This window comes from Ictalurus punctatus, chromosome 23, assembly GCF_001660625.3.
Source record: "Ictalurus punctatus breed USDA103 chromosome 23, Coco_2.0, whole genome shotgun sequence".
NCBI classification, from domain to species: domain Eukaryota; kingdom Metazoa; phylum Chordata; class Actinopteri; order Siluriformes; family Ictaluridae; genus Ictalurus; species Ictalurus punctatus.
The window spans coordinates 19609259-19620868 of record NC_030438.2 but is presented as its reverse complement, the minus strand read 5'-3'; the positions used below and the strand labels follow the sequence as shown (position 1 = coordinate 19620868).

The 11610-nt window shown below is 45.4% G+C and overlaps 1 protein-coding gene across 4 annotated transcripts in view; it reads right to left on the bottom strand.

Moving 5' to 3' along the window:
* The window catches only part of kif13a (kinesin family member 13A), a 34132-nt gene that overhangs the window by 14427 nt on the left and 8095 nt on the right, over positions 1-11610 (bottom strand). For all 4 annotated transcript variants that reach the window (XM_053674776.1, XM_053674778.1, XM_053674777.1 and 1 more), the window contains exons 3-16: positions 10573-10585; positions 7795-7855; positions 7316-7408; positions 6308-6488; positions 4824-4911; positions 4421-4555; positions 4186-4298; positions 3951-4062; positions 1970-2182; positions 1638-1748; positions 1397-1531; positions 436-566; positions 213-299; positions 1-33 (exon numbers count right to left, since the gene is read on the bottom strand). The exon at positions 1-33 is cut by the window's left edge and continues 143 nt beyond it. In XM_053674776.1, coding sequence (XP_053530751.1) covers positions 1-33; positions 213-299; positions 436-566; positions 1397-1531; positions 1638-1748; positions 1970-2182; positions 3951-4062; positions 4186-4298; positions 4421-4555; positions 4824-4911; positions 6308-6488; positions 7316-7408; positions 7795-7855; positions 10573-10585 — 1506 coding nt within the window. The remainder of the gene's footprint in view (positions 34-212; positions 300-435; positions 567-1396; positions 1532-1637; positions 1749-1969; positions 2183-3950; positions 4063-4185; positions 4299-4420; positions 4556-4823; positions 4912-6307; positions 6489-7315; positions 7409-7794; positions 7856-10572; positions 10586-11610) is intronic.

Below are 11610 nucleotides of genomic sequence, written 5' to 3'. Positions count from 1 at the left end.
CGGTCACGCCGCTTACGCTTCGGCAGGTTCGCTCTGCAACACACGCACACACACACACACACACGCCGAGTTAACACACACTCCTGACTGAGCAGCATCCCTCTGTACCGAGACTCTGAAAGCTGTGACGGATCTTACACTCCTTATATCATCAAAAAAAATTCATTTATTCTACTTTTGTGTCTGACTGAACGTATGAAAATAAATCACACCTGAAAAAGTGATTATTGCCCCATAAGATGCGATCTCCGTGCCAGAGGTGAACCGTGGAGTAGACTGTAGTCCCATTCACACATGTTCTGTGGATGAAAAGAGAGAGAAAAAATTCATTTAAACAAGTACAAATATTTTCCTTCCTGTGCAGAGGTCTAATACACTGTGCACAGTGTGCGCGCGTGTGTGTGTGTGTGTGTGTGTGTGTGTGTGTGTGGTGACCTGGCGTTTTCTACAGGACAGAGTGTGACGTCTCCGTCGGGAGCGATATCTATGACGCAGTGCTCCGGCTGAATCCCGATACCAAACAGCTGGATGTCCTGAGACGTGTCCGCTCCGACACGGGTGTGCTCCTGAACACACACACACACACACACGCACACACACACACACACACACACACACACAGTTTGTAAAACATCTGGTCGATTCACTAAGCAGCCTTACACACACACACACACACACACACATAAGCCACACCCCCTTTACAAGACAGAGACAGAGGCTATACCTCCACTGTGACTGACAGGCACACAGGCCACACCTTCTTTACTAAAACTGAGCTAGAGGCCACGCCTCCTTCATTTAGACTAACAGACAGACAAGACACGCCTCCTTTGCTGGACTGAGACACAGAGGCCATACCTCCTTCACATACACTGACAGACACAGAGGCCACGCCTCCTTCAATGAGTCTGACAGACACTGAGGCCACACCTCCTTCACTGATACTGACAGATACAGAGGCCACGCCTCTTTTACTAGGACTAAAAGACGGATATAAAACTGGACTAAAGAGACTGTACTGTAGCTGGAATAAAGGCTTCATGTGAGCAGTTCACAGTGAGGTCAGAGGTCAGTGTCTGAGTGGGCGGAGTTAGTAAACACAGCGTTCTGCCGGAGGCGGCACACACTAACAGCTCTATCATGTGGGTTTTTAGTTCAGGCGGGACAAAAGGCTGTTGTTAGCGCTGCAGTGCGGATTTGGCCTTCAGTCTTAGCCGCACAGGATTGTGGGAAATCTCATTACGTGAACCAGAGATACAGACACCGCTACATCACATCTTTTCTGATCAACTGATTCAAATACAAAAAATCCACGCTTCTTCTCTGGAGGTGTGAACTACACGCAGGTGATATGTATCATTTGTATAAAAGTTAAAGGAGCGGCGTGCCGCCGTACCTTCAGATAATAAACGAGCAGCTCGTTGAGGGCGGGGTCAGCGTTCAGGTTGACCAGGAAACACTTATCCTCTCCAACCTTAATCCCTGAGGACTCCAGAGAGATTCCCATACTCTCCAGCTGCTTCTGTCTCTCCTGAAGAAGAGAGTTGATAAAACATCCAGATCTTGTGATCTGTGTGTGTGTGTGTATGTGTGTACATGTGTGTGTGTGTGTGTGTGTGTGTGTGTATATAGAGTACCTGTGCGATCTCCTCGGTCTTCCTGAGTTTCTCCTCCCAGGTGACGGTCATCTCTTGGATGAGCTTCTCCGACTCCTGCAGCTTCTCCTGCAGCTCGGGGGCTTTCAGAGACTGACACACACACACAAACACACACACGCGCACACACTCAAAAATTTAGAAAATGTAGAAGATGCTATACCGCTCAGTGAAAAAAAAATGCTAGCTATGGTAACCGTTGTCGTGGTAGCGTCAGGGAATGGAAAGAAGGAAGGAAGGAAGGGTGGAGGTGGATAAATGTGACACAGAAGAAGAAGTGTGTGTGTGTGTGTGTGTGTGTGTTGTGCTCTGACCTCAGCCTGAGTGAGCTGCACCCTCAGCTTCTCCACTTCCTCTCTCAGTTCCCGGATGATGCGAGCGTTGGGGTCCTCGTTGACCACGGCGTGGTTGACGATCCTCTTGGCGCGGTCTGCGTAGCGCAGCGTGGACAGCGTCTCCTCGTAATTATCCGCCGCCGGACTCACCGTGGCGATCATGGCCGTCTTACTGTTCCCGCCCAGATTATCCTGAAACACGACATCACCGTCACTCACATCACGCCACGTGCATGATAGTATACAGGCCTGTGGAATACTGCACTTCCACCAGCTTCACTAACAATCTGACAACAAAACAGTGAAAAAAACAGCTTATTTAATACGGAAACGGATTTTTATTTTAATGATTTAATAACTCTGTCTAAAATTTTACCATCAACTCCTGCAAAGTACATACTGCACCTAAATTCATCACAATATCAATACTGTATCTTCATACTGAGAGAGAGAGAGAAAGGTGAAGTGTACATCAGTGTAAAGGTGAGGTGTAAATCAGTGTAAAGGTGAGGTGTAAATCAGTGTAAAGGTGAGGTATAAATCAGTGTAAAGGTGAGGTGTAAATCAGTGTAAAGGTGAGGTGTACATCAATGTAAAGGTGAGGTGTAAATCAGTGTAAAGGTGAGGTGTAAATCAGTGTAAAGGTGAGGTGTAAATCAGTGTAAAGGTGAGGTGTAAATCAGTGTAAAGGTGAGGTGTACATCAGTGTAAAGGTGAGGTGTAAATCAGTGTAAAGGTGAGGTATAAATCAGTGTAAAGGTGAGGTGTAAATCAGTGTAAAGGTGAGGTGTAAATCAGTGTAAAGGTGAGGTGTACATCAGTGTAAAGGTGAGGTGTAAATCAGTGTAAAGGTGAGGTATAAATCAGTGTAAAGGTGAGGTGTAAATCAGTGTAAAGGTGAGGTGTAAATCAGTGTAAAGGTGAGGTATAAATCAGTGTAAAGGTGAGGTGTAAATCAGTGTAAAGGTGAGGTGTACATCAGTGTAAAGGTGAGGTATAAATCAGTGTAAAGGTGAGGTGTACATCAGTGTAAAGGTGAGGTATAAATCAGTGTAAAGGTGAGGTGTAAATCAGTGTAAAGGTGAGGTGTAAATCAGTGTAAAGGTGAGGTGTAAATCAGTGTAAAGGTGAGGTGTACATCAGTGTAAAGGTGAGGTGTAAATCAGTGTAAAGGTGAGGTATAAATCAGTGTAAAGGTGAGGTATAAATCAGTGTAAAGGTGAGGTGTAAATCAGTGTAAAGGTGAGGTATAAATCAGTGTAAAGGTGAGGTGTAAATCAGTGTAAAGGTGAGGTGTACATCAGTGTAAAGGTGAGGTATAAATCAGTGTAAAGGTGAGGTGTAAATCAGTGTAAAGGTGAGGTGTAAATCAGTGTAAAGGTGAGGTATAAATCAGTGTAAAGGTGAGGTGTAAATCAGTGTAAAGGTGAGGTGTAAATCAGTGTAAAGGTGAGGTATAAATCAGTGTAAAGGTGAGGTGTAAATCAGTGTAAAGGTGAGGTGTACATCAGTGTAAAGGTGAGGTATAAATCAGTGTAAAGGTGAGGTGTAAATCAGTGTAAAGGTGAGGTGTAAATCAGTGTAAAGGTGAGCTGTACATCGGTGTAAAGGTGAGGTGTAAATCGGTGTAAAGTGAGGTGTAAATCAGTGTAAAGGTGAGGTGTAAATCGGTGTAAATCAGTGTAAAGGTGAGGTGTAAATCAGTGTAAAGGTGAGGTGTAAATCAGTGTAAAGGTGAGGTGTAAATCAGTGTAAAGGTGAGGTGTAAATCGGTGTAAAGTGAGGTGTAAATCAGTGTAAAGGTGAGGTGTAAATCGGTGTAAATCAGTGTAAAGGTGAGGTGTAAATCAGTGTAAAGGTGAGGTGTACATCAGTGTAAAGGTGAGGTGTAAATCGGTGTAAATCAGTGTAAAGGTGAGGTGTAAATCAGTGTAAAGGTGAGGTGTACATCAGAGCTGACCTTCAGCAGCCAGGTGAGCACTGAGTCTCTGTATGGGACAAACTTGTTCTTGGCTTTTCCTGCTGACTGATCCGCCAGAGCCGATATCACACAACCCAGAGTGGTCAGAGATCTACACACACACACACACACACAGCAAATCTGACTAACGGTTAACTAAACACCAGTTGAGTCTTATACAAGTAATACAAGGTGTGTGTGTGTGTGTGTGTGTGTGTGTGTGTGTGTGACACACCTGTTGATGTTGCTGCCCTCCTTTAGCCTCTCGCCCGCTGCTCCGGTTTTAGACACACGCTCGCTGCCTGCCAGATCCACCAGACTCACCTTACTCACCTTCTCACCCGAGTTCTACACACACACACACACAAACACACACACAATTAACAGACATTAGAATAGTGTCATAATACTAAGAGTGTGTGTTGTCTTACACGTGCATGTGTGTGTGTGTGTGTGTGTGTGTGTCTAACCCCAGACTGCAGGTCGTATAGAGTCTGTGTGATGATGATGCTGAAGACGGCGTGAGATCGGCTGCTCTCCTCGTTCATGTTCGTAGCAGCGACGGTACGAGACTTATTACCCTCTGACATCACACAATCAATATCCTGCACGGGAGAGAGAGAGAGAGAGAGAGAGAGAGAGAGATTGGAAGGAAGGAAAGAAAGAAAGAGATGTTTAAATCCCTGATGTGAGGTGAAAGAGAGAGAGAGAAAAGGAGCGATAGAACGAGAGAGACAGACAGATAGAGAGACAGACAGATAGGGAGACAGACAGACAGATAGAGAGACAGACAGATAGTGTAGCGTGACAGAAAGAGAGACAGATAGAGACAGACGGATAGAGAGAGACAGGTGTTGGTGATGGTGTCGTCACCTGGAAACTCGTTACAGCCAGCTGAGACAAACCGTCTACATACGGACCCAGAACCTTGTGTTCCCTCACCTTCAGAGACTTACGATTCCTGCACACACACACACACACAGGGCTTGGAGAAAAGTTTGTACACCCTCCTGTCATTAAGGAAAATTTGCTGTGTTTGTGTAAATATTATATTCGTTTTCTGATCATAAGATACACGTGACACGTGACTTTAGTGGCCAGGTGACACGTGACTTTAGAGGCCGGGTGACACGTGACTTTAGAGGCCGGGTGACACGTGACTTTAGCGGCTGAAACAATACTGCGTGTGTTAAATATACTCATTATATCATCAGCACATGCCTAGTGACTACAAACAGAAAACAACATCCAGCAGCAAAGGCTAAAAAAATCCAGCTCTCGCTCTGTGCTGCATTCCTCATCTGCTCAAAGCCTGGGGAACAAACTGCACACACACACACACACACACATCACAGCCCAGTGTGAGGAGTGCTGAGCTCAAAGCTCCCAGTATAAAGATAAACTTTACAGCTCCACTAGAGGGCACCGGAGATCTGAGTCTGGATATCCCACTTCACCACCAGACTGGACCTGATTTACCCATATATCATACAGCTCTACTGAACAGGATGTTAAATCCATATTTAGCAATGTCTTAGTCAGGATAAGTCAGTTTTATTTTTCTAAGTGCTAATAAGCCGTTATTTATATATATGTGTATATATATATATATATATATATATATATATATATATATATATATATGTACCATATTCAATATTATCTGAATTAAATGATCAACACTATCCATGTGTTTTGTTTAGTTAAAGCTCTAAGCTAAGAAGCTAGAAAGGGAAGCGCAGCAATCATCACAACTAACACAATATCATGATAATATGATAATAAATTACTAATAAAACTTCAGCACATTTATATTATAGTTTATATTATAATAGGAAAATTTAACTATCACATGCCACGCCCCCTTTATTAGGTCTGAGAGACACAGAGGCCACGCCTTCTTTATTAGGTCTGAGAGACACAGAGGCCACGCCTTCTTTATTAGGTCTGAGAGACACAGAGGCCACGCCTTTTTTATTAGGTCTGAGAGACACAGAGGCCACGCCTTTTTCATTAGGTCTGAGAGACACAGAGGCCACGCCTTTTTTATTAGGTCTGAGAGACACAGAGGCCATGCCTCCTATATTAGTAATGACAGGTCCACAGAGGCCACGCCTCCTTTATTGGAACTAACAGACACACAGAGGCCACACCTCCTTTATTAGAACTGAAAGACAAAAAGACCACACCTAATTTTTTTGAGAAACAATGGATAAAACACACGCCGCCTTAATCAGGACTCAAAGAGCGAGAGGACACACCTCCTTCACTGGGTCTGAAATAGAGGCCACGCCTCCTTCACTATGATTGGACTTGGGGTGTAATTTGTGTGTGTGTGTGATGTATCTGTCTCTCACCCTTTGGGGTCCAGCAGGTCTCTGACCTTCTCGTTGTAGATCTCCATGTAGGAAACTTCTACTTTAAAGGTGTGTGAGTCGTTCTGCTCACGGCCCACTCTCTCGAACAGCGAGCAGCAGAGACGCGGGATTAAACCGGGCTGATCAACACTCCCCATCATGGAGTACGACTTCCCAGAGCCTGGGGGAACACACAAACACACACACACACACACACACACACACGTGCACACACACACACACACACAGACACACACACACACACACACACACACACAGACACACACGTGCACACACACACACACACACAGACACACACACACACACACACACACACACACACACACACACACACACACACACACACAGACACACACGTGCACACACACACACACACACAGACACACACACACACACACACACACACACAGACAAGGAGAGTGTGTTGTTCTATGAAAGAGAGGAAATGGGACAGCCAAGGACCAGTCTCGTGTGTGTGTTTGTGTGTGTGTTATAGGCCTGAGCGATTCAGCAGAACGATGAGAAACACAGCAGCTTCCTGTTCCTCTACCTGCTGCTCCAACGAGACAAACAGCTGTCTCACCCTCCTGTAGTGCACACTACATATCAAACAACTGTCTCACCCTCCTGTAGTGCACACTACATATCAAACAACTGTCTCACCCTCCTGTAGTGCACACTACGTATCAAACAGCTGTCTCACCCTCCTGTAGTGCACACTATGTATCAAACAACTGTCTCACCCTCCTTTCTGTCCGACAGAATACTACAGTGTGAGAGGGTGAGACAGCTTTTTGCTAAGTATTGTGCATGTAGAGAGAGACAGACATAGACACAGACACACAGATTTAGAGTGAGAGACAGACACACAAATAGACAGAGAGAGACAGACAGAAACACAGACAGGGAGAGAGAGACAGTCACAGACAGAGAGACAGGAACACAGAGAAAGAGACAAACAGACAGACAGACAGATAGATAACACACCTGTTTGTCCGTAGGCGAATATGCAGGCGTTGTATCCCTGAAAGGCGTTCTCCAGGATCCCCTCACCCAAACACCTGAAGACCACCTCCTGACCTACACACACACACACACACACACACACACACACAGAAGAGAGATAGCGTAACTGTAATGCTGCATAACCTCAGTGCAGGTGACCGTGTGAGCGGAGAACCACCAGAGCCACCACGGTGGAATGTTCTCCTGTCACTGATTAAGTGATTAGCGCGCTAGTTTGGTGTACACAGCTGTAACGGGGAATCCGTTAGCGCCGCAACCGTTTCACACAATAACTGAGGTCTGTCCAAAGCACTAATTTAGGGCTTAGATCAGAACCACGTTTAAACCCCATACTCCAGATAATTATGAGACGGGAGAGACTTCACCTCCCACACTGCTGAGAAAGTGCCTTGTGTGTGTGTGTGTGTGTGTGTGTGTGTGTGTGTGTGTGTGTGACTCACCTGCATATTTGGGGATGTTGCACTCGTCCATGGACCAGAAACAGTGGTCGAAGGCGAACACCTGCAGAAACAGAAAGGGAGTTTTACGGGCGTGCTCGGACACGTGTAGCGTAGCGTTCCGCTAACAATGACCTTACACTGAGCTAACACACCTGAGGGAGTCGCACACAAAGAGAGGATTAGCGTATAGAGTGATCACAGTCGCACTGTGAACTCCGTGTGCACCATATATCTCACCACTCCTTATTAAGTATGCGCATATTTAATGTCCAACATTGCTAACATTGCTAAATCTTAGCAAGCTAGGCGAGGTTAAAATTCGGTGTGATGCTATTTAATCGTTAGCCGAACAAACCGATCAAAGCCACGCCCACTTGTTTCCTATTGGCTCACGGGATCACGGCTCTTTGTCCCGCGTCCTTTCCCCTTCGGTGACTCGGCTTTTGGCGTGTGGTCCAAACGCCGTTTGAGATGGGGTTTTCTTTTCTTTTCTTTTCTCGTATCGCCACAGCGACGGCTCAAAAATCATAAATGCGACAGTCTCTCTTTTTTTTACAAATCATTAAATTCCCTGAGCTTTCATCACGATTTACAAAAAAAAAAAAACAAGAACGCGTTGTCCAAAATATCTATATATTAAAAACACAACCGCTATTGTCACTGACATGGTTTCAGACACGTACCTGCATCAACCAATAGAAAACGCCCGGGGGCGGGGCTCAACTTATTCACGCTGATGTTTATCCAGATTTTTCAAACCGAAGCGCTACAAAATCAACGAGACATTCACTTCACAGCGCACCTGGACAGCAGCACACTTTAGCGCGAGGACGCCATTTTGAGGCTAACCTGAGAACGGCGGGCGCTACAGCTAGCGAGGATCAAATGCTAAAACAACGAGCTAAAGCTAGTGCAGCACTGCTGTATGCTACAGGCTGTAGAAACTGCGCTGTCCAAAAATATAGTCGAGTGCATGTTAGACATGATATTTAAAACTTTTCCTCGTAGCTGAGGCGAACGTTATTCAATCCCCACGAAATGGCTTCTTCTTTTTAAACAGGAAGTCAGAAGTGGCGTAGCGTTTAAGCGCCTGACTGACTTACGCAGCAGCCGATAGCGTTTGAGATAGGCTTATCCACGCCCCCGTCCGATCTAAACAAACCTGACCGCAGCTTATTGAGTTAGCTAGTTACCTTTTTAAAAATAATTTTAGTCGTATTGGTGTCCATAACAGTGAAGGACAGATACGGGCAGCTCTGAAAAAAAAACGTCTGGATTTTTTGAAGGGAACTTTTTGAATTTTAAAACTTGAGGTCATGGCTTCATTTGCCTCGGAGCGACCTGCGGCAGCGTGCTTATAAGAAACAAACAAACGTTGTGCACATTTTCTGTTTGGTGAACTGCTCCTTTAAGCAGGTCTGAGGTAAAGTACACCGTGTCTGATGAAGCCTTTGTGACGGCACCGTTAATGAACGGCATAAATCTGCTAAAGGCCAGATAAAATTCCCGCTTTAGTGACATCAGTTCCCACGGTAACGTGCTGTGTAGAGTCACCCATCCCCCGAGCCACCCATCCCCCGAGCCGATTGGACTGTTTAAAGACTGCACTCAGACTTTTACCTCAGAATGCTAAAGCGGCTAATCCTGACTGAAAGCTGTTCGCATTGTTATTACGCTAACTTACCGGTACTAGCTTAGCATTTTGGGGGGATTTTTTAATCCGGTTTGTTTATTAGGATTTATTAACAAGATTATTATCCATAAAAATGTTTTTATTTTTTTTTAAAACACGACCTATATGGTGAATTCCATCTTTAATATCTTTAAATAGCTTTATTTTACTTTTCCCTTTTTCAAATGGCACCTTTCATCAATCATTTACCTGCCCCCCCCCCCCTCGTTTATATTAAGGATGGACAGACAGACAGACAGATACATGGATGAACAGAAGGATGGACAGATGAAAAAATATAAAGAAATAAATATTAATGAAATAATTCATTTTAAGTGTCTCGTACTCCAGAGAATATGGTACTCCTGACATTTTGTGCCTCGTCTCTTAAATGAGGAGGCACCAGTATACGTGTGTGTGTGTGTGTGTGTGTGTGTGTGTGTTAGGGGCGCATTCCAACAATGCAGCTTTGAACACACACACTGGTCCACTGTCTCTGCTCATCCTCTCACACATTGTGGCCTTTGTGGGCGTTTCACAAGATCTCCAAGCTCCAACACACACACACACACACAGACACATACACACACACACACACCCTGCCCTGTCTCCGCGACAGGAAGTGACAGGAAGAGAAACCCTGTTTCCAAAAATACATTTTCTTTTGGCGGGGCGATGCGACGCCCAGCATTCAGAGCAGCTGCTTTAGTCAACACCGATAAATCCTGAGATTATTATTATTATTATTATTCTCACTGAAACACAACACGACAGTCACGGCGAAATGTATCGACGTGCTAACGTCGTGCTTCACAAAGGGAAAGATGGAGAAAGACACATGGCGTGACACACTCGGAGGAAAACGCTATCCGCCCTCTTCCGCATACATGAGCTCACAGACGCCTACGATTCGCTAGTGATTGACAGGACAGGTCGAGTATGCCCCTCCTACCCACAGAATTAGGATTCCCAGCTACGGAGGAGCTCTGGTAACTAGCAAAGCGCTAGTTTTAGGAACGTGCGCGACGCCTAGCCTTCTAATCGTTTAGGACAGATTGTATTTCTCAAATCGACAACGTGTCAGAATGTTGAAACGTTCTTCTTACCTTGGGCTGCTTCCTGCAGGTGCGGAGGTCACCGAGGTCATCGTTCAGTCAGGAGAGACAAGGAAAGAAAAACAGAAGGAGTTAATCAGATTCGTTCTTCATTCGTGGAGGCGTTCCTTCACACTGAGTCACCGCCTCAAGGCCGCGGAATCTCCGGCGCTTTCTTACGACTCGTCCGACCGAGACGTTTACGTCACGTCACGTCACAGGTGTTCAGAGAGCGAGACGAGCTCGTACACCTCGCCGAAACACCGCGGTGACCCATTTAACCACGTTCACGCCGTTATCTTTTCTTCTTTGATTAATTTGTTGTGTTGGTTTCATTATTTGTTTTATTTATTACTTCACTGTTTTTATTTACAATTAAAAAAATTATCTGTCTGTCTGTCTCTCTATCTGTCTGTCTGTGTGTCTGTCTGTGTCTCTCTTTATCTGTCTCTCCCTGACTGTCTGCCTCTCTGACTGTCTGCCGCTCTGTCTCTCTCTGTCTGTCTCTCACTCTCTGTCTGTCTGTCTCTCTTTCTCTGACTGTCTGTCTCTCTCTGACTGTCTGTGTCTCTCTTTGTCTGTCTGTCTCTCTCTGACTGTCTCTCGCTCTCTGTCTGTCTGTCTCTCTCTGTCTGTCTCTCGCTCTCTGTCTGTCTGTGTCTCTCTTTGTCTGTCTGTCTCTCTCTGTCTGTCTCTCGCTCTCTGTCTGTCTGTGTCTCTCTTTGTCTGTCTGTCTCTCTCTGTCTGTCTCTCGCTCTCTGTCTGTCTGTGTCTCTCTTTGTCTGTCTGTCTCTCTCTGACTGTCTGCCGCTGTCTCTCTCTGTCTGTCTCTCGCTCTCTGTCTGTCTGTGTCTCTCTTTGTCTGTCTCTCTCTGTCTTTCTCTGACTGTCTGTCTCTCTCTGACTGTCTGCCTTTCTCTGACTGTCTGTCTCTCTGTCTGTCCCTCTCTGACTGTCTCTCTATCTCTCTTTGTCTGCCTGTCTCTCTCTCTGTCTTTCTCTGTCTGTCTCGCTCTGTCTGTGTCTGTCTGTCTGTCTCTCTCTGTATGT